This window comes from Schistocerca serialis, chromosome 9 (assembly GCF_023864345.2).
Source record: "Schistocerca serialis cubense isolate TAMUIC-IGC-003099 chromosome 9, iqSchSeri2.2, whole genome shotgun sequence".
Taxonomy (NCBI): Eukaryota; Metazoa; Arthropoda; class Insecta; order Orthoptera; family Acrididae; genus Schistocerca; species Schistocerca serialis.
Genome location: NC_064646.1, coordinates 52205774 through 52233245, shown reverse-complemented (window position 1 = coordinate 52233245; position 27472 = coordinate 52205774). Strand labels below are relative to the sequence as shown.

The window sequence follows — 27472 nt, the reverse complement described above, 5'->3', positions numbered from 1 at the left end:
GCAAGACGTTGGTTCCAACGTCGGCCAGTGGAGTGGTACCATGCCGGCACAAAGGCCCTCTCAGTAAGATGGCGTAAGGCCGTCGAATTGGACGGAGATTACTTTTTAAAACTAGGATTTCGTAACCAAATGAGTGGAAGATAATATGGTGTATTAGAACCCTGACTAAACCGAACTGCTTTCAGAAATAGAATGTATTGTGTTACTTAATGAACGAGTCTTCTGTATCTACCTCACTTTGAAGTGTAATTCAGTATTTAATAAAAGCTCCTTGACCAGCCATAATAGTACGTAACTTACTTTTAGAAGTCTCCTCGTATATCTAAATATACGAACACTTGTAATAAAATGTTTTTTTGGGGGGAGGGGATGCCAATTCATGACCCTCCCCCGTCAACATACGTCTCACCCACATACGGTACCAGTAGTACTGAGGAGTGTGCGGTACTCTAGTTACAAGCATATTCTGGTATGTGTTACCAAGCAATCAACCTCACAGCCCTCTGCCAAAAGACTCTCCGAGCGTCGCACATCCCGTTGCCGAGCCAGATGGCGCACTGGTAAGACTTCAGATTTGCATTCGGCAGGATAGCGGTTCAAATCTCCGTCCAGCCATTTCCACTTCCCCTTAATCTGCAACAGTAAATGCCGGAATGTTATAAACAAAGTAGATTTCCTTCACCATCCGCACCAATTCGAGCTTTTCGACACGACGTTACAGCTTAAACTTCCTCCCTTTTGTATATTTCATGCTCCACCGACAAGGGACAAGGGGAAGGCCTCATCAAACACGAACAAACCGATTCGGCTTATATTTGGCACTTCGCTGGTGTACAACCTGAAATTAAAGATCATGAACGACCAGCCTATTTTCCATTTATTTTTAATTGTCAGCCTCGTTCTGAAATGCAATAAACTTCATTCATTATTAGTCTGTTATTGTCATTATTATTATTGTTATACGTTCACTCGCAAGATCTTTCAAAAATGGTTCAAATGACTCTGAGCACTATGGGACTTAACATCTATGGTCATCAGTCCCCTAGAACATAGAACTACTTAAACCTAACTAACCTAAGGACATCACACAACACCCAGCCATCACGAGGCAGGGAAAATCGCTGACCCCGCCGGGAATCGAACCCGGGAACCCGGGCGTGGGGAGCGAGAACGCCACCGCACGACCACGAGCTGCGGACGCCGATGATCATCCTCATATTCACACTAGCTCACATCCTAGAAGATAGCGTTAAAACTGTTCAGATGTTCTAAAACTGTTAAGTAAATCTAAGAAAGACAAGAAGAGAATTAAAATAGATAACTAGATACACATGAATATGTGACAGGCTGACCACTTAGAAACAAAGAAGGATGGGCCAGTCACCCTTATAACACATTAAAAACGTCGTCCTAAAATGTGATAATCTGTTATCAACTAATGCATCACACTTTTATAAATAAGGAACCACCATGCTATAGTAAATGTACCAAATGTTGTGAAACATACGACGAAGCTGACTTCAAAACGTAAAATGCCAAATTCATTCTTACTCAATACAGGTACTGTGATGAATAAAGTCTAGTTAAAACAGTGCTTTTATTGCGTGTGATGAAATTGAAGTTTTATTGAGCTCAATCACATTTCTCGGATCAGGTTCAGTTAAATATTGTTTTTCAAACAATTGCTGTAAAGTGAACTGCTAGAAACTTTTTTTATGAAATTAATTGTTTTTCACACTAATACTTAAATGACCGTTCACCACAGGAGGGAATTTTGTAGTCTGTGAAATGCAGACTAAACGCATATTTAATTACTAGATTTGTTTTATATAAATGTTTCTCAATCCGGTCTCTTTTAAATGTCAACCAGTATGTGAGTGTAAATATAGATAGATTGAAGTACTTGAGCTAACGTGTCCCATTTGTTATGTTTGTGTCCAACCACCTGTCATCTCAAAGTTACGAAGTAATTATCAGTACAAGAGCTTATCAGCGAAAAACTTCTGTGTGCGATCATTACAGATTCACTCTGGCACCTCGCGGTCAAATAAAAATTATTCCTAATTAGAAAACTGCTAATGAGGAGAAATGAAACAGTAGAATCGCATATTACTGAAAATACTCTATAGAATACAAAGGATAAATTAGTATACAAAGGATAAATTATTCCACGCAGATACTCCAATATCCCCTCTAGTTACGGACAGGGAAACAGTTTCATTCAAATGTTAACTGTTAAAATATTGACTATGTTGTTGTTGTTGTTGTGGTCTTCAGTCCTGAGACTGGTTTGATGCAGCTCTCCATGCTACTCTATCCTGTGCAAGTTTTTTCATCTCCCAGTACCTACTGCAACCTACATCCTTCTGAATCTGCTTAGTGTATTCATCTCTTGGTCTCCCTCTACGATTTTTACCCTCCACGCTGCCCTCCAATACTAAATTGGTGATCCCTTGATGCCTCAGAACATGTCCTACCAACCGATCCCTTCTTCTGGTCAAGTTGTGCCACAAACTTCTCTTCTCCCCAATCCTATTCAATACTTCCTCATTAGTTATGTGTTCTACCCATCTAATCTTTAGCATTCTTCTGTAGCACCACATTTCGAAAGCTTCTATTCTCTTCTTATCCAAACTATTTATCGTCCATGTTTCACTTCCATACATGGCTACACTCCATACGAATACTTTCAGAAATGACTTCCTGACACTTAAATCAATACTGGATGTTAACAAATTTCTCTTCTTCAGAAACGCTTTCCTTGCCATTGCCAGCCTACATTTTATATCCTCTCTACTTCGACCATCATCAGTTATTTTGCTCCCCAAATAGCAAAACGCCTTTACTACTTTAAGTGCCTCATTTCCTAATCTAATTCCCTCAGCATCACCCGACTTAATTAGACTACATTCCATTATCCTTGTTTTGCTTTTGTTGACTATGTATAGAGTTAAAAACAATTGTTTGGAAGTTCAAGCTCTCATAATCAGTATTGCTGTATAAAATCCTCTCAAAGCGACCAATATAAAACATAAAGAAGAACAATAAAAACTAACTAATATGGCTACTTCCCTTGCAGCTGTGTCTCTCCTTAAGATGTGCGTCCACATCACAGTCAGCGGGTGAAATCTGCTAACTACTTATCCACAGGCAATCGCAGCATGGACATCATACGCCATGCCACTTTTGTGTTTTTCATCAGTTGACAGTGATTTGGACTTATACTCTTCGACATAAAATCTGGCCGATGGCAAGCCGCCCTGGAATGTAAGTCTTCGGTTCTCGTAATATGGTCAAATAAACTGACCACGCTGACAATACTCCAAGTTCGGCTATCTGCACAATATGGCAACACGGTAGGCTGCGACAATTCCTTGAGAATGTCTTGTCTTCTGCTGAAGTCGTTATGCTACGCCTACACCCCTGGTCTACGTGTAAACAGCGCGTCGCCCGAATGCGATGTCTTGTGGTCGAATCAGCTCGTTACCTAAATTTTATAGCGCCTTTAGTCTGAATACTGCAATCCAGAGTTTGATGGTACTACACGTTCCGACACACCGGTAATAACACTTCCGTCCAATAACATTTCTGCGAAAGATTTCTCGGCAGACTATCTGCCTTTCAACGCCACACGTGTCAGACCTTTCTAGGACCCACCTGCTGGCACCAAATGCCGCGGCGGCGCTGCGCTCACTCGCCCTGTGACTCAAGCCTCAACAACCACTAATCGCCTTGGAGTATAAAATGCTTCACTGTTGTTGAGTTATGCTCCACGAAAAATGACTAGGATTTGTCTCTCACGCTCGCTAACAACAGATGATGAATTTTATATACTATAATATGCAGGACTTGAGAATACCCCAAAACTAATTTTATAGTTTGTGATCCAATCAGAATAACAAACTTCATTGATTAATGTTATTATTAATGCTATATAACTCGTCTTTTTTCCCTTTTAGAAGACATTCTTCAAGCAATTTTTTCGTCAGGAATCCTTATGTATCGGCCAAGAAACAGTGAGTAACTCTAACGTAATCAGCTTTACTGTCGTTATTCGATTTCTGACGGTAAATGTACGAGATAAACTGTAAGCATGTTCTATACCAATGCAGGCGTTACTGTCGTTATTCGATTTCTGACGGTAAATGTACGAGATAAACTGTAAGCATGTTCTATACCAATGCAGGCATACTGCAGATTTTTAGGTCCTGGTATGGAATCATGGAGTTAGATTTAAATCAACAAAATTGCCCATTTTTGAAGCTACCCACAGAGGAAGAAAGTTGTTAACGCCTGTGTCAGCAGACGTCTGGAGTGGTACCTAATTGCTACTACACAGCCTTAACAATAACTACACTGAAGACCCAAAGAAACTGGTACACCTGCCTGATACAGTGTAGGGACCAGGCGAGCACGCAGAACTGCCGCAACACGACGTGGCATGGACTCGACTATGTCTGAAGTAGTGCTGGAGTGAAGTGACACCACGAATCCTGCAGGGCTCTCCATAAATCCGTAAGCGTACGAGAGTGTGGAGATCTCCTCTGAACAGCATGTTGCAAGGCATCCCAGATATGCTCAATAATGTTCGTGTCTGCGGACTTGCTGGCCATCAGAAGTGCTTAAACTCACAAGAGTGTTCCTGGAGCAACTATGTAGCAATTCTGGCATTGGGTGTGCCGCATTGTCCTGCTGGAATTGCCCAAGTCGTCGGAATGCACAATGGGCATGACTGGACGCAGGTGATCAGGCAGAATGCTCATCTCCGTGTCACCTGACAGACTCGTATGCAGACGTATCAGCGGTCCCATATCACCCCAATTGCACACGACCCACACCGTTACAGAAACTCCGCCAACGTCAACAGTTCCCTACTGACATGCAGGGTCCATGGATTCATTAGGATGTCTCCATACCCGTACACGTCCATCGGCTCGATACAATTTGAAACGAGACTCGTCCGATCAGGCAACATGTTCCCAGTCATCAACAGTCCTATGTCGGTGTCGACGGGCCCAGGCGAGGCGTCAAGCTTTGCGTCATGCAGTCATCAAGGGTAGACAGGTGGGCTTTTGGCTCCGAAAGTCCATGTCGATGATGTTTCTTTGAATGGTTCGCACTAGTTGATGGCCTAGCATTGAAATCTGCAGCAGTTTGGGAAAGGACTGCACTTCTACCACGTAGAAGGATTCTCTTCAGTCGTCGTTGATGCTGTTCTCGCAGGGTCTTTTTCCAGCCGCAGCGATGTCGGAGATTTGACGTTTTACCGAATTCCTGATATTCACGGTACACCATTTGGTCGTACGGATGAGTGCCTACTTCATCCATGGCACGTGCGCCTACTACAGCACCACATTGAACCCTATTAACCTTGATAACCTGCCATTATAGCAGCAGTAACCGATCTTACAACTGCGAGACACACGTGTCTTATACAGGGTGTAAATTTTAAGTTGACGAACTACAATAACTCGAAAAATAAGCTTCACACGAAAAAAATTTGTAGAATCCAAATGTTATTATTTTGGTGGGGGACATCTGCTGGTTCTAAAATTAGCCCACCACCCCAGCCCCCTGGGGGTGGGGCGGGAGGCAACTTTAAAATTTCAACTGGGAACCCACATTTCTTATTGCAAAATCAGATTCTACATAAATAACTACGTACATTTTGTCTGAAACATTTGTTTTGATTCTTGCTAGTTGGCGCTATAATTCAAGAAAATCCATGTTATCATTTTTGCGTGGAAAATGGTTACGGATAAATAAAAACACTTATTTCCTTCGTAAATTTTGAGTCGCTAAAACTAAAATCTCCCTCTCTCCCCATAGGGTGGGGTTTGAGAGAGGAATTGAAGTTTTACAAAATGTTGACCCAAATGTGCTCGCGGGGGCGCTACACGATATTCGGCAGGTGTACCAGTTTCTTTGGTTCTTCAGTGTATATACGTAGAGAGTTACTGCCGCCTCCCTTCGCGCTTGTCAAACCCTACCTTGGTCAGCAAGTTCGCCGAATCTCTCCCCAATAGAGAATGTTTGGAGCATTATGGGCAGGGCTCTCCGACCATTTCGGGAATCTGACGATCTGACGCGCCAGTTCGACATAATCTGGTACAATATCCCTCAGGAGGACATCTGACTAGCCAGTCAAATAATGCCGACCCGAATAATTGCTTGCGTATGGGCCAGAGGTGGACCAACGCGTTAATGAATTCGTGTTTGTGAAGCTCTTTTCTAGAACAAACCATCCAATTCTTCTGAAATTGTAATTATTTATTTGTCTTTACGTGGACGTCGCGTCGGATAATTCCATCGTGGTTTTTCTATTTTTTTTCATAAGAGTGTACATGCTGCAGTAATACCATGGTGGCCGGCCGGAGTGGCCGTGCGGTTCTAGGCGCTACAGTCTGGAACCGCGAGACCGCTACGGTCGCAGGTTCGAATCCTGCCTCAGGTATGGATGTGTGTCATGTCCTTAGGTTAGTTAGGTGTAAGTAGTTCTAAGCTCTAGGGGACTGATGACCTCAGATGTTAAGTCCCATGGTGCTCAGAGCCATTTGAACCATTCGAATACCATGGTGGTGATGGAATGTATGGGACTATCTCCCTTATGTCGGTGTGCAAGGTACAGCGTGCTGTCGCACTGCGCAGGTACTTCCTCAAGTCGGAGGCGACGGCGATCCCTGAGCTGGCGGCGGACCGCGTCTTCCACAACACGGAGGGCCCGGTGGCGGTGGACTACGCCCCCTACCACACGCCGCTGGCCGAGGCCTTCCTGGAGGCCGCCGCGCTGCTCGGCTTCCCGCACAACGACTACAACGGGGCCACGCAGATCGGCTCCTCCTACCTGCAAGGTAAAAGCTCGAGCCACCTCACCTCACACCTCACCCCTCACACCTCACCACTGCTACTGCCGCCCTCCTTGACATGGACGCAACGTGCACACAGACGACTGTCTTGCACGATGTAAATAAGCTCATCAGACAAAATGTTAGCCACTCATCTTAAAAGATCACACTGATAGTTTTAGAGCGATGTATGTGTTGAGCTGGTACCAGGCCGTCATGCCACACTCCACCGCTGACCTAAGTCACGGTAATCGAATGGTGCGTTATGGCCGCCGGTTGTACTGTATCAGTGCTGGAATATGGGTCGACCTAGAATCGTGGCAGCGTGGTTGCCGCATCTGGACGTGTCCACGAATGAAGCCTTCATAAAGTTAGTGCATCAGAGAGGACTGCCCAAAATGTCTGCAAAGAGTTGTGTCACTCACAGGCACATCATACTGCATAAGACCAATGATCGCAAAAAAAAGCCTAACCAACAGGGGCCGGAGACTACTGTCACAATCGTTTTCAAACCCGGCAAGAATTGCTGCTGTCAGGGAGTGCAGGTCCATCTCAACCACTTTTTGAGCGAACACCCCACTGTGAAACGCGTGAAATGGACATTTGCAGTCTGGTACCGTAAACCAGGTATACTTTGACGGATTTTCAGATTCAAACATAATTATACGGACCGCTTTTTAACTTCTCTTGCTATTTATGTTAGTGAATGTAAGGGCCTGTGTGAAAATTTTACATAATAATTAGTACAACACATTTTCTAGACTGCAGACGAGCTAAATGAAGAGACTGTATATCGTCAGACTTAACATCGATTCGGGGTACATTAACCAGACTGTACTTCCACTACAGCTGTCAGATACCATTCGCTTTGTGGTACATACGTCCGAAACACCCTGAAACGTTGACTATCCAGAAATAAATACATTAATATAAATTTTTCTTAAGTGCTTTACTAACCCTCACAAAATCACGTAGTATTGTACACAAATCAAATAGTGTGATTCATCATCAAAATTATACATATAAACACATCAAAAAAAATTTTGCGTCACCCTGGTTCCTACAACTCCTGAAGATAGACGTTGACTGTGGATATTGTATCACAGGCACAGTCCCTTTCACTGTTCAGAGATGTCACTAAACCCGCCCAAACATGTAAACAACCATGCATGAGCAGCGCCTGTTAGACGGAGGGAGTCCGACAGCCAGTCAGTTCCAATCATTCCAGCAGGAGGCTCGTGTTGTCTGTAGTTCAGCCACGCCTACACGGTAAATACTGCGGTTCGACCCCGTCCGCATTGCATCGAACCAAAGCGATGTTGTTCGGACACAGAGGAGATACAGAAAGACAGGAACTATAGATGACATGCCGCCCGAGGGCTACTACTGCAGTGGATGACCGCTACCTACGAATTATGGCTCGGATGAACCGTGATAGCAACGCCTCCACATTGAACAATGCTTTTCGTGCAGCCACAGGACGTCGTGTTACGGTTCAAACTGTACGCAATAGGCTGCAGGATGCGCAACTTCACTCCCGATGTCCATGGCGAGGTCCATCTTTGCAACCACAACACCATACAACGCGGTACAGATGGGCCCAACAACATGCAGAATGGACCGCCCAGGATTGGCATCACGTTCTCTTCACCGATAAGTGTCGCATAAGCCTTCAACCAGACAATCGTCGGAGACGCGTTTGGAGGCAACCCAGTCAGGCTGAACGCCTTAGACGCACTGTCCAGCGAGTACAGAAAGGTGGAGGTTCCCTGCTGTTTTGGGGTGGCATTATGTGGGGCCGACGTACGCCGCTGGTGGTCTTGGAAGAGGCCGTAACGGCTGTCCGATACGTGGATTCCATCCTCTGACCGACATTGCAACCATGTCGGCAGCATACTGGCGAGGCATTCGTCTTAATGGACGACAATTAGCGCCCCCATCGTGAACGTCTTGTGAACGACTTCCTTCAGGATAACGACATCGCCCGACTAGAGTGGCCAGCATGTTCTCCAGACATGAACCCTATCGAAAATGCGTGGTATGGATTGAAAACCACTCTGAGGAATCTACGCCGAATCGCCGTTGAGGAGTGAGACAATCTGGACTAACAGTGCCTTCATGAACTTGTGGATAGTATGCCACGACGAATACAGGCATGCATCAGTGCGAGAGGACGTGCTACTGGGTATTAGAGGTACCGGTGTGTACAGCAATCTGGACCACCACCTCTGAAGGTCTCGCTGTGTGCTGGTACAACATGCAATGTGTGGTTTTCATGAGCAATAAAAATGGCGAAAATGATGTTTATATTGATCTCTGTTCCAATTATCTGTACAGGTTGCTAAACTCTCGGAACCGAGGTGATGCAAAACTTTTTTCGATGTGTGTAAGATACTAGTATGGAGTACCACACGCACAGCACCAAATTTAGCTGAGCGTAATAGCTCTAATTTCACCCCTGTTAGACCCAAGTCCACCTTTCAAAACATCCATTGCACTTTGAATTAAGGTTACCAGTTCATCATTTATCAATTGTATATCTGGAGTTTGTGGCCAAACAAAATTCATTTATTATTTCCGGAGATATTTGACATTATATATTACACCTCATTCACTGCCTGGACCACAACAGCTTGCAATTTGAGCTTCCAAATGAGCTTTCGTCTATACACCGATGGTTAATATATGTCTTCCTTAGTTCCACACTGTCACTGGTATCAACACTGTGTGATAAATTGTGTATCTGTAATACTGGGATGCCAATGACCAGGGGTCAAAGTAACCCCGAAAGAGAGGATCATGCACTTGACCTCAGAAATAATAATATAGAGACAGAGATACAGGGTGAACGTTGATAAAACTTTGTCTCGAAAACTGGCAGAAAATCCAAAGAGATTCTGGTCGTACGAGAAGTATGCTACGGGCAAGATGCAATCAATGCCTTCTCTGCGCGATAGCAATGAAGATACTATCGAAGACAGTGCTGCCAAAGCAGAGTTACTAAAGGCAGCCTCCGAAATTCCGTCACAAAAGAAGACGATGTAAATACTGCAGAATTCGAACGAACAGCTGCAGACATGAGTAACGTAGAAGTGAATGTCCTCGGAGTAGCGAATCAACTTAAATCACTTGATTAAAAGCAAGTCTTCTGGAAATTTGTGGTAAATTCCTATGGGACCAAACTGCTGAGGTCCTCGATCCCTATGGTTACGCACTACCTAACTAAAACTAACTAACGCCAAGAACAACATACACACTCATGCCCGAGAGAGGACTGTTACCCCGCGCGGCGAAGTCTTCTGGTCCAGACTGTATATGAATTAGGCTATCTTCAGAGTATACTGATGCAATAGCTCCATGCTTAACAATTATATACAACCGTTCCCTCGACGAAAGATCCGTACCAAAAGATGGAAAGTTGCACAGGTCACATCAATATTCAAGAAAGGTGGTAGGAGTAATCCACTAAATTACAGGCCCATATCGTTAACGTCCATATGCAGCAGGATTTTTGAACATATATTGTGTTCGAACATTATGAATTACCTCGAAGAAAACTGTCTATTGACTCACTGTCAACATGGATTTAGAAAACACCGTTCTCGTGAAACACAACTAGCTCTTTATTCGCATGAAGTGCCGAGTGCTATTGGCAAGGGATTTCAGATTGATTCCGTATTTCTGGATTTCCGAAAGTAAATCGAGCAAATGTATAGTTGTGACGACCACGGCGGACAGAGCCATCACACCGACGTCATCTCAGACGCCGTCGCAATCTGCTCCACCGCGCGACCGTGGCGCGGGGCGTGGACGGCGGAGGTAGTGCGATGCGGGCGGAGGGTATTTAAATCGGCCGCCGCCGCGACTGAAACCAGTTCCCCTGAGCAGCCATAGCGTACGGATCTCCGTGCCGGCACGTTCACAGGAGCTCAGTCCGTCAGTTCACCTGATGATGGCGACATGTATGATCGCCGAAATATTGTGCCCGTTGGACACTGTAGACCGGCAGTATACCCGTGGATATTTTGATTATCAAATACGCCGGGACAAACTCAAGAATCGCAACAAATTTTTTGACCAATGTGCGTATCCACTGAATACAGAGTTTCCGTTCTTATCGCAACGTTTATCCTATTTCACGGTCAGCTTCACAACGAGAACACTGCGAGATTTTTCATCTTTCTGGCGGTTTGGGAGATCCACAGATCAATTTAGAGGGTACTTCAAGAAGACAGGCCAGGTACACTTTGTTGAATGATGTCTTAGACTACACACAGATAAAGATACGTGACACTAGTTTTCAACACAATCGCCAAATCTCTGCAAACAGCGGTCGGAACGTTCTACGATCGTTCAGTTCCACGGCGACAGAAACCCGCTCCTCGCTCACGGAGCCATCCGAGAACCGCTGTGCGTTCCCATCGTCCGAAAATCTGTGGCTGCTGTGAATTAGTTCAAAATGGTTCAAATGGCTCTGAGCACTATGGGACTTAACATCTGAGGTCGTCATTCCCCTAGAACTTAGAACTACTTAAACCTAACTGACCTAAGGACATCACACACATCCATGCCCGAGGCAGGATTCGAACCTGCGACCGTAGCAGTCGCGCAGTTTCAGACTGTAGCGCCTAGAACCGCTCGGTCACTCCGGCCGGCGCAAATTAGTTCCTCGATTGTATGGATACTTCCGTCTGTGGTGGATGCCGATTGCCATCCTTCCCGATTTGGCATCAGTTCACTTTGCCTGGACGCAACATCGGTTTTGGTCTACGTACAGCTGGAACTTCACCGTTAATTTCTGCAACTTGCACGATTTTCTCACAAGAATCGCACTTTCCCCGCGTACTTCAGAATTTGGAGTACGTTTCCAGTTGCCGCGTCATTTCACTCCCACACCGCGGTGCACATGTTATCCGTACCATAGTAGAACTGTGTCTGAAGAGAGCAACACTCCAGTTGCCCAACGGCGTTAAGCTTGGGACGACGGGAATAATTATCCCTTTGAAGTCCCCTCTTATTTCATGAACAAGTGAAATAAATCCTATAACAGACACTGTTAGTGCTTCCCGTCTCATTCACTAACGTTACGAGAACCATTTCTTCATATGGCCGTAAATTAGACAAAATGATACAGTTCACGTTCTGAGGGGTTTTTGCTGCGAACAGTTTTAGGATCTTACAGCTAAGCGTCGAGAATTGATGCAATTCGTTTTCATATATTGACTCCTGCTGATGGTCGGAACGTACAGGAAAAGCATGTTAATCTGCACAATATCAGCGTTTAATTTTTGGCCACATGACGTAAAAGTTCCACATTTCGTAATGAGCTATGATGTTCAGAAATCGGGCTAGTAAAAAAAAAGGGGTTCTACTAACAGAGCTTTTGGTAGAATTTGGACAATGTATTCCTGAAAGAGAATAGTAACAGTAACTTCAGCTTCTCTGCGGGTGAGGTGATACATTTCCTTGTTTACTGCAGCATTCTTATTCCGAGTGCGAATTACTTGGTGTAACAAATGATAGTCGGAAAGAAAATCCGTTTGGTTTGCTTTGAATGGCTGAACGTGACTTGTGAATCTGTATGCTGGCCTTATCCTGTATCTTCACGAGGTCGGCAAGTTAACTGGTAATGTTAATAGTAGTAGGTGGTCGGGTGCCGTTCCTACCGGCAACTACCCCCCCCCTCTCCCTCCCCCCCCCCCTCTTCCTGCCCCATATGTAAATTGTGTGCCCCCTTCTGTGGGTCCACGTAAGCGTGAGAAGATTTTCGAAATATTTGCATATCGTGTAACTGAGGCGAGACGTGGGAACCAGCATGATATTCACCTGGTGGGATGCTGAAACGCGCCTAAAACCAAATCCAGGCTGGGCAGCACACTAGCATTCGTCGCTAGTACGCTGGGCGGATTTGGGGCTGACGCGTCTCCCCAAATCTCGGAAGCAGCGTGCTAACGCGTGCGACTATCCGGGCAGCAACTTTGGCATTCATACAGCTTAGAGTGTGTGTTGAGAAGCCGGCGCCAAAGTGCTTGTAGGCTGAAACCTTTCACTAGGAGTATTTGCTTTTTGCTTTCTCCGTCCTCACAGCAGTTCAGCTTCTTCAGCTGTCTTCCACGTCCTCCAGTTTACTCCTCACTTTCTTCAGAAGGAAAGCTACTCCACTACTCGGTTTAACTTGTAACCTTCCCCTCACTTATCGACCTTAATGACAGTGAAAAATTAAACCGCGTGTACCTAATGGAAATTTGGGAAAAGCAATCGTCACCGAAGTTAATTTGTCGGTAAAGAGGGAGGAAAGGGTTACATCTAAATGAAAGGAAAAATGTAAATGAAACTGGTGGAAATTAATTTTGAAAAGGGGTAAAGTTAATAAAGAAAGTAAATGTGCGGCCGTTACATTAACAATTAACTAGCGGTAATTAGATATTTGAGATTTGGGGGAAATTACGGTCGCCAGTCCTAAGGACAATTACTATAGTAACTGAAAAAGAAAGGTTATTACACATATAATTAGCACTAGAAGCGTGGCAACTGAAGGTTGACACGTGTAGTGTGAAAACAAAGTTTGACAGAAGTAATAAATTTCGCTACACTCTGACATAATTTAGCAAACGAATTAATAAAACCGGAAAATCGAAAGTTAATTTAGTGACTGAAATTTATAGTGAGCTTTCTTTCTGAAGCACATCGAAATTCAGTAAAATACGGTTAGTCTTGGGCTACCTCAACAATCATTTCAAAAGCTACTTGAATCTACGCAATTTAGAAATAAGAGATTTAACTTTGAACTTGAATTAAATGATTCTGAACAATTAACAATACTAAAATTTAGTACGTACAAAGCTGAGCTGTAGTCACAGGTAAATTAAAATATGGTAACAAAACTCGCACTCATAATTTGTGCTTGTGTAATCTAAATATTGTAGCCAGCTATGAATACCTTAACTGAACTTTGAAATTAAAGCATTGAAATCGAATGATGCTGGCGTTTGAATTTCAACGACACTCGGGTTCATTCCGGAAAAGGAAGGGACCCTGCCTGGTAATGCAATTAGGACAATGAGCAACAAACGTTCATGCTAAGTTGCTTAATTAGGTGAGCCAAATGGAACAATTTTAAAAGCTCAGGTCTGCCATACAGTTCTAAAACTTTACGTGCTTCCAGTCTTCCTTGTTGGTTGATTGAAGGTTTGAAGCCGTCGATCGAGGAAGTGGCGACAGTCACTCATTGTCGGCCGTCGCTGTTGCAGAAGCTGGATGTTGGCGCGCCTTCTTCTCGACACGGTCACCAGGCGAAAGGGGCTCTTGATGTGCGCCAGCTAATGCTTCCCGTCCGCGACACCGCGTCAGAAACTAACATAACAAGTCGAGCGCAATTACATGCTGCCAAACCACGAAAGCGCGGCAACTCGCGGGAGCGTCACACAACACACCTGCTCCACTGCACCACCCCAGCCAGACTCTCTCTACTCTGGCCGCGCTCCACGCGACAGAGTTAACACTACCAAAGATCCTAAACACTTTGGTTCTCCACACGACCTATCGATGTATTCGTTCGATAGCATAGTTTTCCCTAGGCCACACCCAGCGTATAAATACAAATAATATTCACAAAACAAACCAATTATAAATCGACATAAATGCATAAATATAGACAAACAGTAAAACAACTACAATATACGAGGGTTATTCCAAAAGTAAGGTCCGATTGATTGCCAAATTGAAACCACAGTGAACATCAGAAATGTTTTACTTGTAACAATTAGCTACACCTTTCAGCTACTTCTCTACGTAGTCGCCGTTCTGACTTAGACTTTTGTCATAGCGTTGTACCAACTTTTCAATAGCCTCATCATAGAAGGCAGCCGCCAGTGCTTTCCGCCAATTCTCCACGCTGGCCTACACCTCGTTGTCTGTGTCAAAATGTTGTCTTCAGAGACAGCGGTTCATGTGACCAGAGATGAAACTCAGGGGGAGACAATTGCGGACTGTATTGTGGGTAATCTAACATTTCCATTTGAAAACGATGCAGGAGCATCTTCATTGCCCCTGCAGAATGCGGCTGAGAATTGTCGTGAAGACGAAACAGCACGACAGTTATGTAATGTTGGCTGCATAGCTTCAGGCGAAATTTCTCACCAGGCCCTCGTACTTGGCGGCAGACACTATTTTCTAGACATCTTTACGCACTCACTGCGAGCTCAGAAATGAGAAGAGCGACGTGATGCTAACTGGGGTTATACTAGAGACACTACCCAACACATCTGTGCAAAGCTTTATCGGATTTTCATAGTCGTTTCCATTTCGCGACCGATCGGACCTTACTTTTGGAATAACCCTCGTACAAAGACACAGAAATGTTATATCTTCAGGTAACAAAATAAGGAAAAAAATTTGCAGTGCAATAGATGGAAATAGGAGGATATGCATTTCCGGCGTTACAAACTACTTGGGCTGTCATACCTGCCAGAAAGCACCTCGTATATCTTAATTTGTGATTTATTAGGTATAATCTGTATAATTAACCCGAACGAATATATAACAAGCGGAAAATAAATGCCTAAATACCCCACACTCCGGCAAACAGCCTTACGTATTTAGGTTGGAAACTGCATTTTGTTGTTCTTGGTATCTCGCTTATTTTCCGGATAGTGGTAACGTTTCCGGAGGAATATAGCACTGGCCCAAGAAATATTAGTCTTTGTTACAGCGCTAACGAATACCGTGAGCACGAATGTACAAGTCGCATGTAATACGCTGTGCACTAATGTTTGTGAAAGCTGAATCGTTGAGAAAGAATGTTCTGAACGAAAACAAACTCCAGAGGATGTGAAACACAGTGAAGTGGCAGCAGCTGCTCAAGATTACGTGGAGATGGTTTACACGAGACGCCAGCAGTTAACTCTTGTGCGACTGATGATTCACATTTATGCGCTTACAACGTATGATCATTCAGTAGTGACAAAAGTACGAACCATTTGAGTTTACAGACTTCGACATTCGTTACCTCTACCTCTAAAACATCTCTGCTTGAATTCTATGAGGCTCCACGAAAGCTCAGCCTTTTTGCCTTATTACATAGCGCAAAACCACACATAAAGTGGACTGCAAGTTCAGTAGTATACACTTGGTTGAACACAGAGACAGTCCAAGGTCGGAAAACACAAGCGGCAATGAAAATGAGGTAAACAGTTCCGTGGTACTGCAGGCAACAGCGTTTTCTTTTGTGTCTCGTAGTAGGGTTGGCATCTGGCAGCTTAATTAACCCTACAAATATAATGTTAATTCTCTTTGGAACTGATACTTTTATTTTATCGGTACATAAGGCCTTTAGAGTGCTCACAGGACAGTAATTTAGAATTCAATGTTTTCACTGATCATTCTGATGTACATATGCCTGAGTCACGAAGATGTCCCGAAAACAAGGTGACCAGTTTAATTTTAAATTTAGTGTGTGTGCAGGTCAAGGGGAAATCGTAATGAGGGAGGACAAAGAATAATAATTTATGTTTTTTTCTCTTAATAGTTACTACAAAGTGAGCGAAAATGTAACCGGTCTTGTTGCTTTAAACAGACAACGCTTCAAGGCAGTTGCATATTAGAACGTTGATAAGCTCATCCAACAGTCAGCGTACAAACTTTCATTTTAAACAGATAGGTGCTGATTTGTAATAATTAACCATTTTGGTTCGTTTACAACATGTTTGGAAATCAGTTACGTGTGGTAATGATTCGATGGATTCAGGTCGATGACTGCTATACGGCAGCAGTTCGCGAGTTGTGTATACATGCCACAACCATTCCGCATTTTATTACGCTAGCAGTGCCATTAGGTTCAGATATTCGTTTAATTGTCGGTAGCTTTCTGCAGCTGAAAACTCCCGGCAGACTTAAACTATGTACGAGAGACTCGAACCGGCAACCTTGCCTTTCGCGAGCAGTGCTCTTAGTGACAGCCACGCAGCTACGGCCCACAACTGGCAGTGACAGCTTTACTTCGACCTGTAGCTCACAACTACTTTTCTAACTTCAGATTAGTTTGATTTGATCCATTATAAATGGTTAGTTGTTCTACATATCCTGCGGGACTAGGAATACAGGCCTGGAAGCAAACATTTACATGATCACTCTGCAGTTGACAACGAAGTCTTTGGCAGAAGACTCGTAGAATCACTTTCAGATTTCTTTTCTACCATTCCACTCTCTTATAGTATGAGGGAAAAATGAACACTCAAATCTTCCCGTGGGCGAGTTCACATTTGACTAACGTCAGCACCACTCCTAAAAACGAATAGCTTGGCCACAGTTTAGCGTAGTTTCCAGAACGAATTTTCAGTCTGCAGCAACATGTGCTGGTCCGACACACCGTTTTAAATCTGACACGAAGTTTCAGACTACCGCACATTCCCCTGCAGAGTGGTTATTCATTCTGGAAACGACCCTCTAGGCTGCGGCGAAGCCCATTCCCCGCAGTCTCTATTTTACAGTACTACCAGTCGCAAAAGGTCTGGAGGAGAAATCTGCAAACTAGGAGAGAGTTACTAGAAGAAGAGAACAGCTGTGACAGCAGTTTGTGAGTCGTGACTGGACAGTTCATTCGGTAAGAGCATTGCCCGTTTAAGGTAAGGTTTCACGTTCGAATACTGTTTCAGCACACAGTTTGAATTCACCATTAAGTTTTGCTTTAGTTATTTTAAGCTTTCTGTAAATTCTATTACTTTCCAGGACCGTGACGTACGTTCAGTATTTTAACAGCCCCTTCCAATAATAAAAATCTGTCTATTATGATGCAGCCACTGCAAAGACGTTCGTCATTTTTGAGTGACATTAGAAGACAAGTCCACTCTGATAAATTACGGATTTCGTAGTCAGGTGATTCTTTTGCTGGCCTCGTTGCTTCTCCTCTGGGGTATCATTTTTGCGTGTACGAAGAAACTGTACTATTCCCACTGAGAGACTAAGTACAAATAATAAACATCCCACTGTAACTCATATCTATTTTGAAACCACCCTTTTAACAATGTTACTTAAAATCCGTCTTGATTGCAATTTTTTTTTTATTATTCATATGACCGGTTTCGGTTCATTCAGAACCATCTTCAGATCTGATATTACAGTTACAGAAGTAACCAGTCCAAATCCAGCAACTTTCACATGCTACGTCACATCACATGTGAAAGTTGCTGGATTTGGACTGGTTACTTCTGTAACTGTAATATCAGATCTGAAGATGGTTCTGAATGAACCGAAACCGGTCATATGAATAATAAAAAAAAAATTTGCAATCAAGACGGATTTTAAGTAACATTATAAAATCACTGATTGCTATTATCCCATAAGACATTATGTCTGTTTTTGCAAACCGTCATCTGCACTCAGGTGGTTCCCCGTGTGGAGAGGTTTCTGATGTGATTAAGGCCGAACAGCGGAATGGTAGCTCACGCTCCACTTGGAATATCGCTAAGGAATTCAATATCCCGATGCCTGCAGTGTCACGAGCGTGACGAGAATACGAAATTTCAGGCATCACCACTCACCACGAATAACGCAGTGGCCAACAGCCTCGACGTCACATTTGAAACCAGAGGCCGACAGACCAGTAACACTGCGTGAAATAACCGCAGAAATCAATGTGGGACGTTAGACGAGCGTATCCGATGTGACAGTGCCACGAAATGTGGCGTTGATCGGCTACGGCAGCAAACGACCGACACGACTGCCTTTGTTAACAGCACGACGCCGCCTGCAGCACATCTTCTAGGCTCGTGACCGTGTTGGTTGGAACACAGACGACTGGAGAACCGTGGCTTGGTCAGATGAGTCCCGATTTCAGTTGGCAGTAGCTGACGGTAAGGTTCGAGTGTAGCGCAGAGCCCACGAAGTCATGGACCCAAGTTGTCGATAAGGCACTGTGCACGTTAAGTTGGTGGTGGCTCCATAAAGGTGCGGGCTTTGTCTGCATGGAATGGACAGGGTCCTCTGGTATAACTGATCCGATCACTGACTGGGCACGGTTATGTTGGGGCTACGTGGAAGCCATCTGCAGCCATTCACGAACTTCATTTTCCCAAACAACAATACAATTTTTATGGATGAAAACGCACCATGTCACTGGTCCACAATTGTTCACGAATGGTTTGAAGAACTTTCTGGATGATTTGGCCACCAACTGAACTTTAATGGGACATACTGGAGCGCTCAAAATCCTGCAACGGGAACTCTTCAGCAATTATGGACGGCTATATAGAGGCAGCATGGCTCAAAATATCTGCAGGTGACTTCTAACGACTGTCACAAGCTGCGACATCGTCGCGAAAAAAACAGTGACCTGTATGTGTAATAAGTTTCCTTCAATTTACGTCTATGGTCACAAACTTTTTGTTAACAGATTACCGGTTTCGGTCTTTAATGACCATCATCAGAACTGTTTCATAAAAAGTAAATCCTAAAGTAGTGCCACTATGGCTGCAATACATTAGGACTTGTTTTTATGAAACAGATCTGGTGAGCCGGCCGCAGTGGCCGTGCGGTTCTAGGCGGTACAGTCTGGAGCCGAGAGACCGCTACGGTCGCAGGTTTGAATCCTGCCTCGGGCATGGATGTGTGTGATGTCCTAACGTTAGTTAGGTTTAAGTAGTTCTAGGTTCTAGGGGACTGATGACCTCACAAGTTAAGTCCCATAGTGCTCAGAGCCAAGCCAGATCTGGTGATGGTCATTGAAGACCGAAACCGGTAATCTGTTAACAAAAAGTTTGTGAACATAGACGTAAATTAAAGGAAGTTATTCTAACGACTTGTTGAGTCCATGCTATGTCGAGCTGCTGCACTACGCCAGACGAAAGTGGGAACCGAGACGATATTAGGAGGCAGTCCGTGACATTTGTTATATGTCTGTTACATTCACACACACACACACACACACACACACACACACACACACACACACACACACACACACACACACACACACAGAGAGAGAGAGAGAGAGAGAGAGAGAGAGAGAGACAGGAAAATTTGTATCCAGTAGAATTGCACATCAGACGCCGTATTGCCAAGTGGAAACTGATTTTTATACGAAGTTACAAATGATGTAATCGATACCAGCCGGTATCTGAGATTTTATACTGTGCGTTAGGCAAAACTTGCCGTACGCGGTAGTATTTCATTTTTTTATGTCATATACCTGACAGCGAGAACCAGCCGGAAACGCTTCCTCCCCCACTTTCAAAGAACTCTCCCCACTCCTCTCTCTCCCTTCTCTTTACCTTTCTCATAGCCGCCCTCGTCGCCATGCTCAGTCGCGCTGCACGCCTCCTCCCGCACACTCCTTCCACCCCAGCAGCGACCCGCTCCACTGGAGCACCCTCCCCGCACGCCCGCCAGCTGATCCCCGCCGTTGCCCCCGCAGTGACGCTGCGCAACGGCACGCGGTGGTCGTCGTCGCGCGCCTACCTGCACCCCGCGCGCGGCCGGCCCAACCTGCACGTGCGCAAGCGCTCGCTGGTCACCAGGGTGGACGTCGACCCCGAGACGCGCAGGGCTCGCGGCGTCTTCCTGGAGCGCGCCGGCCGCCGCCGCTACGTGCGCGCGCGCCGCGAGGTCGTGCTGTCCGCCGGCGCCATCAACAGCCCGCAGCTGCTCATGCTGTCCGGCATCGGGCCGCGCCGACACCTCGAGGAGATGGGCATCCCCGTCATACAGGACCTCGCCGTAAGTCTCACCTCCGTGTCTCTCACACTGTGAGGCGGAGGCCCGCTACAGGCCTCTCCCCTCACATTTTATCCCGTTTGCCTACTGCACGTGCATACGAGAAATTCTTACTTCCTTTACTTCCCAGTTCAACTTTATCTGTCGTCATTCCACTTGTACAGCGTGTTGTTACCTGAGTGGCTAGGGAGCAGCGTGTAGCAACGTCTAACATTTCATTCTTGTGCTAGTTTTTCTCCATGAAATGCGTCTGGTGTTGACCACGCGACCTCCTTTTCGCTGGAGCGAAAACCAGATGAACTTTCGTATGTTCTGGAGCAGCTGCTGGTCACTTTGAGCGCACAGTGTCACGCCAGTTGGGTCTTGCTGAGGGAATTAGATTAGGAAATGAGACACTTAAAGTAGTAAAGGAGTTTTGCTATTTGGGGAGCAAAATAACTGATGATGGTCGAAGTAGAGAGGACATAAAATGTAGACTGGCAATGGCAAGGAAAGCGTTTCTGAAGAAGAGAAATTTGTTAACATCGAGTATAGATGTAAGTGTCAGGAAGTCGTTTCTGAAAGTATTTGTATGGAGTGTAGCCATGTATGGAAGTGAAGTATGGGCAATAAATAGTTTAGACAAGAAGAGAATAGAAGCTTTCGAAACGTGGTGGTACAGAAGAAGGCTGAAGATTAGATGGGTAGATCACATAACTCATGAGGAGGTATTGAATAGGATTGGGGAGAAGAGGAGTTTGTGGCACAACTTGACTAGAAGAAGGGATCGGTTGGTAGGGCATGTTATGAGGCATTAAGGGATCACCAATTTAGTACTGGAGGGCAGTGTGGAGGGTAAAAGTCGTAGAGGGAGACCAAGAGATGAGTACACTAAGCAGATTCAGAAGAATTTAGGTTGTAGTAGGTACTGGGAGATAAAGAAGCTTGCACAGGATAGAGTAGCATGGAGAGCTGCATCAAACCAGTCTCAGGACTGAAGACCACAACAACAACAACAACAACACGTTTCTGTCGAAAAAAGTAAATCCAGAATAATATACAATTCTCTTGCTTACAAAATAAATAAAACTTTACTAAAATTATCTATTAAAATACATTTGACTTCATTTTAACGGCAGATCAAATTAAAAATACAAACCACGTGATTTTTGAACTTCTGCACCAGCAGAGGTACTTTGTTTTACCATAGATGAGACGCACACAGCGGCTGAAATCTAGCTAGATCTGCAATAAACAGATTATTTGCGAGTGACTGCTATAAATTTATCAATTTCAACAGTGCTTTTACTTTTCAGGACGAAAAAATCCCCTCCAGTTGTACCTGACAAACCCTTTAATGCTACACACAAAAAATGGTTCAAATGGCTCTGAGCACTATGGGACTTAACATCTAAGTTCTAGGGGACTGATGACCATAGAACTACTTAAACCTAACTAACCTAAGGACATCACACAACACCCAGCCATCACGAGGCAGAGAAAATCCCTGACGCCGCCGGGAATCGAACCCGGGAACCTGGGCGTGGGAAGCGAGAACGCTACCGCACGACCACGAGATGCGGGCTAATGCTACACACGATATTGGTTTCAGAGTGTAAATCCCGTATTCAGACGGTACGAAAAAAATAGTAAGCTAAGAGGGTTTATTCATAGAAATTAATTAACATTAAAAGGGCCCTCGCAAGTCCTGACATAGGGTTGTACCTTGACTGCGTACGAGAAAGTCGTAACAATCACGTAAAATATCCAGCAAATTTATCAAGTATCACGCGAGACCCCGTGCGGATGACACATGAAAAGGTTCTCTGAGTCAACCAGTACCGCACCGAATAAAAGAGGCCTGACCGAAAAAAAAAAAAACATGAATGTAACAGCAAAGAAGCAGACACTGGCAGCGCATTGTAATCTATGAACCAACTGCGTTTATGTTAATTAATTTTACGAAGAATGCCTCTTAACTTTCCTTGTTTTTTCTGTAGCGCCTGAAGATGGCGTTTGCATCCTGAAACACGGGTCGTTTGTATGATTTTATCGGAATAAAGGATTTGTTAAGTGTTTATTCATCAAGAAATAGTTTAGCGGCGGTTGTGGATGTCCCTTAAAGAGAGTATTATGCCAGCTCTTTTACAGGGTGACAATTACTGAAGTATATGAAACAAAATCGTCGTAACTTCTGAACGGTTTGCGTTGGGACGTTCAAACTGCACGGTTAGTCGCGGGGCATGACGGGAATTAGTATGCGCATGCATAGTTTGGTTTAGCGACGGAGCTCTTTGGATTGGTTCGTCAGTAAGCAAAACTGGCGCATTTGGGGGACTGAGAATCCGCATTTCTCGATCGAGAAATGTGTTCACCCTGAACGGGTGACTGGTGTGCAATGTCCAGTCACGGAATAATCGTTGCGGTATTCCTTGATGGCACGGTGATCACCGAATGGTACGTGAAGGTTTTGGAAGATGATTTCATCCCCATTATCCAAAGTAACTCTGATTTCGACAAGATATGGGTGATGCAAGACGGAGTTGGACCCCGTCGAAGCAGGAGAATGCGTGGGGACCGCATTCTGGCTATGGGGTAGCCATGGGCCTCGACTGGCCGCCATATTCTCCGAGTCTGAACACATGCGACAACTTTTTGTAGGGCTATATGAAATGGTTCAAGTGGCTCTGAGCACTATGGGACTTAACTTCTGAGGTCATCAGTGCCCTAGAACTTAGAACTACTTAAACCTAACTAACCTAAGGACATCACACACATCCATGCCCGAGGCAGGATTCGAACCTGCGGCCGTAACAGCAGCGCGGTTCCGGACTGAAGCGCCTAGAACCGCACGGCCACTCCGGCCGGCAGGCTATATTAAAGACTAGTTTTACAGCAATAACCCCAAATAACCCCAAAACCATGCTGAGCTGAGAACCACCACTTAGGAGATCATCGACAGCATCAACATTCAGACACTTCAGCGGGTCACGCAGAATTCCACCATTCGTCTGCGCCACATCATCGCCAATGATGGAAGGCACATCGAACATGTCATAACGTAAATAGGAATATCTGTAGTGACGTTCACGTGTTGAATAAAGTGTGTGCACGCCGTAGTTTGTAATTACTTTACGTTTTTTTCATGTAGTTCAATAATTGTCACCCAGTATATTACTGAGGGAAGAAAATACAAAGAGAATAGTACAAACGCAATAGTTTGTTATGAAGTGATACTACGACATAAGAATCTCGTTTACTGTGGCTAGCACAACGTAGAGTTTGGACAAAATGTGGATCGATGGGATGAGGCATAAGCTGTCCGTGAGAAGAGACGCTGAGTTCAGTATGCTGGTTACGACCTGTTAAGAATTCAACGGTGACTCTGTAAGTTGTACGTTGTGATAACTCTTCCGCAGGTGGGCTACAACCTGCAGGACCACGCGTCCATCGGCGGCCTCATGTTCGTGGTGAACGAGAGTGTGTCGCTGCGCGCCGAGGACATCCTGGGCCGGCGCGACAACTACGTGCAGTTCCTGGCGTACGGCCGCGGGCCCATGGCGGTGCCCGGCGGCGCGGAGGCGCTCGCCCTCTACGACACAGAGGACCCCGACAACCTGGACGCGCACGCCGACATGGAGATTGAGTTCCTGGTGAGCCGCTCTACTAAGCGTAAGCTGGGAGGGGGAGAGGGAGGGGGCGGGAAAAAGATGTCGTAATGTGAAAATACAGATGTTTCTACAGACTAGTATCGACATTTGCTGTCGATATTTGAATTATCGATGTATCGGTTGACCTGTGTTTTCTGCTGAATATCGATAGCGATATTTTTTATTGTCTGTCTTATTGATTCTAAGTCACTACAGTTCTCATCAGTAGATTTCTTGCCCATTCCAACAACAACCAATCTTCGTAATCTCACAGCAAGTGTCTAACAATGGCTTTAATTTCATGTTCAGTACTACAAACGAGCGCCACATTTGGACATGAATGTTTCTATACTGCATATTCATGAAAGCGTGTTACCTGCGTGTGTCACTTCTACCATTTCAAATGATAGGTACAAGGTGCAAAAGGCACACGTTTGCTGACAGCACTGGGTGAGAATAGTGGAAATTATCACTCCTACTCCAAAATATGAGGCAGAATGTGTGCTTCTATTACCCCCTGAATGCCTGGATCAAGAAAAGATACGTAGAAGCACAGTAAAAGTAACGTACACTCGGCACAAATATCGCACACGTTACTGCACTAGTATTTAATGGAACATGAGCTTTGTTGTCTGAAATGTGTTTGGTAAGTACAATATTTCATGTTCAGAAGTGTTTCAGTCGCAAGAAGCCGAGACTAATTCCCGTCAGTCATTTCGCTTCTGCTTGTTCGTCGCTTGTTAGGCACGTCTGGCACGAACAGTGTTCACAAGAATGGCGCGTGACATCTAATGACGAGACAGCGAAGCCGTTCACGCAATACCTACAACACACACACCGAACAATGACGCAACCTGACGCCCTCCAACCAGTCGTTTAGGAGCTCTGCTACTGTTAGGTGGTTATCGCGACGTGACATACTGTATAAAGTTGAAGCGAACAAAGTGGCATTACATAGTTGTACGATCCCAAAGCTGTTACACAGTCTTTGGTTTGACTTCAAGTTGATTTGAGTTTCCAAAAAAACCATGTCTGCAGGAGAACACATTACACAAAGAGCCCTATTAATGTCTACCGCTGAAGATTACTGGTTTCATTAATTAGTTTTTTCGTAAATAAGTCCTTCTGTAGTACACTGAGTGTCTTTTATCCATTAATGTTGGAGACAATGAAGTAATTGTCAGTTTTTAGAAGTTAGTTCATCATTTCTGTGACTACGATCAATTTTTTTTTTAAATTCCTTTGAATACTGAAAATACCGACCGATATATCGATATATTCGTCTCGATAATTACGGTATCTTCTATAAATATCGATATTTTTGAGAATTTGTCCATCCCTACAGGGCGGGGGCTGCCGTGCTGAGTAACACTGCAAATTCACTACCTACATAGGCATAAAAATCATCGAACTTGAAGGAAATCACACGTTCTATTTTCCGCGTTATTTCGCCATCATGTTGCAGTACCAACAAAAGCAAAGAATCTCAGTGCTATAATAGATGACAGCCTTACCTAAGCAGGAAACTTTGGCTTTAAGGACGAATTTTCAACACAGCCGGAAAAGGCTTGTTCCAAGAAACATCTTCCAGACTTTTAAACATTGTGATGCTATTCTACACCGTGTCAAGACTGAAAAATGTTGAGGTGTATAACGCCTGCAATAAAACATTACCTTTTTACGTAGGTAGTCATAAAATTAACGAAATCTTTTCAAATTTATTACATGGCCAGAATTTTGACGTATGTACATACGATTTCTTCCTACGTTGTTGTCCTGAAAGGCATGAAACCGGAGATACATAGACTAAACGTATGTGACTCATACCGGACTGAAAGTTTCTTAAGCATTAGCTCCTAGTTGCTTGTGTGACTGCGTTTGCAACCGATACTGGAGTGTTTTTCTTTGCTTATGGTGCCTCATATATATATATATATATATATATATATATATATATATATATTATATATATATATATATGTGTGTGTGTGTGTGTGTGTGTGTGTGTGTGTGTGTATTTTTCTTTACATATTTTTTCAGTGTGATAGGTGGTGTCATTACAAAGTGTTGTTGCCCTTCTGGCATTGTTCCCTGTATGTCCAAGACTTCTCCAATGGCAAGTTTCGCTAAATGATGTGTTTGGATCCACGTACTTCTATCACTGTTTCCGTTTTTTCTGGATGAAAACAAATTACTTAGCTCAAGCTTTTCAATCGCCACTGTTGTTAAAGACTCAGTGATCATCATCATCATCATCATCATCATCATCATCCGTTTGTAAGCACGTTGTCCAGTCTGGAAAACGGATTACTTACGAAAGTAAGTCCGAAATAGGCCCTGAATTGAAATGCATTCCCATATACAAGGTTTAGGTCCATTAATTTACGAAATATACGATTGACCGTAATATTTCGGACATACGACCAAGAACAGGAAAGGCTTATTTTGGGCAACAGTTTTACATTGGGCATAGCAAATAATTGATTGATTTACGTCGACCTGATTACTCACACCAAACATCTGAATTTACTTAAAAATGTGTAAACAACGGTGCTTGTAGCACTGTTGGATGCAATTGTCAAGGTGTACCCAGACCGTTGCCATACCTCATCAAATAAGACGTAAGACCATCACAGTTTACATGAAATGATTAGCTGCAAGTGCGCCACGTCTGTCTGCTCCGCAGATTTATTCTGAAAAGCAATGCATAGGACGATGGTGCGAAATGTCACAGTAGTGGCTGAATAGCAGGAAAGTATTCGAAGAACCAATTAGGAGGAATTCTCTCCGCTTATGGCAAGTCCACGCTATGTCGAATGAAGTTGTGCTAACTGTAAAGTGCAACTCCGCATAATTTCGTCTGAATAGGGAAGTGATGGCAACTAAATTCAGTTTATTTAGAAAATATTCGAAAAAAACAGAATATAATTACTTCCAAAATGAAGTTAGCCGGCCGAAGTGGCCGTGCGGTTCTAGGCGCTGCAGTCTGGAACCGCGAGACCGCTGCGGTCGCAGGTTCGACTCCTGCCTCGGGCATGGATGTGTGTGTTGTCCTTAGGTTAGTTAGGTTTAACTCTAGGGGACTAATGACCTCAGAAGTTGAGTCCCATAGTGCTCAGAGCCAAAATGAAGTTAAGTCTTGATAACGCACACAACGTTTCTCAGAACACGTGACACAAGAGGTACTTGAAACAAAAGGAAGTCTGGGTATATAGAATAATATTTCATAAAACCCGTTGACTGGGAGCGTGACGAATTTAAATGCTTTATTATTCGGATGGACTGATACCA

The 27472-nt window shown here is 44.3% G+C and overlaps 1 protein-coding gene across 1 annotated transcript in view; it reads left to right on the top strand.

The window, feature by feature from the left end:
* LOC126418852 (glucose dehydrogenase [FAD, quinone]-like) overlaps nucleotides 1–27472 on the top strand; it is a 101372-nt gene that overhangs the window by 56509 nt on the left and 17391 nt on the right. The window contains exons 4-6 of the mRNA XM_050085839.1: nucleotides 6649–6851; nucleotides 20254–20555; nucleotides 23951–24184. Coding sequence (XP_049941796.1) covers nucleotides 6649–6851; nucleotides 20254–20555; nucleotides 23951–24184 — 739 coding nt within the window. The remainder of the gene's footprint in view (nucleotides 1–6648; nucleotides 6852–20253; nucleotides 20556–23950; nucleotides 24185–27472) is intronic.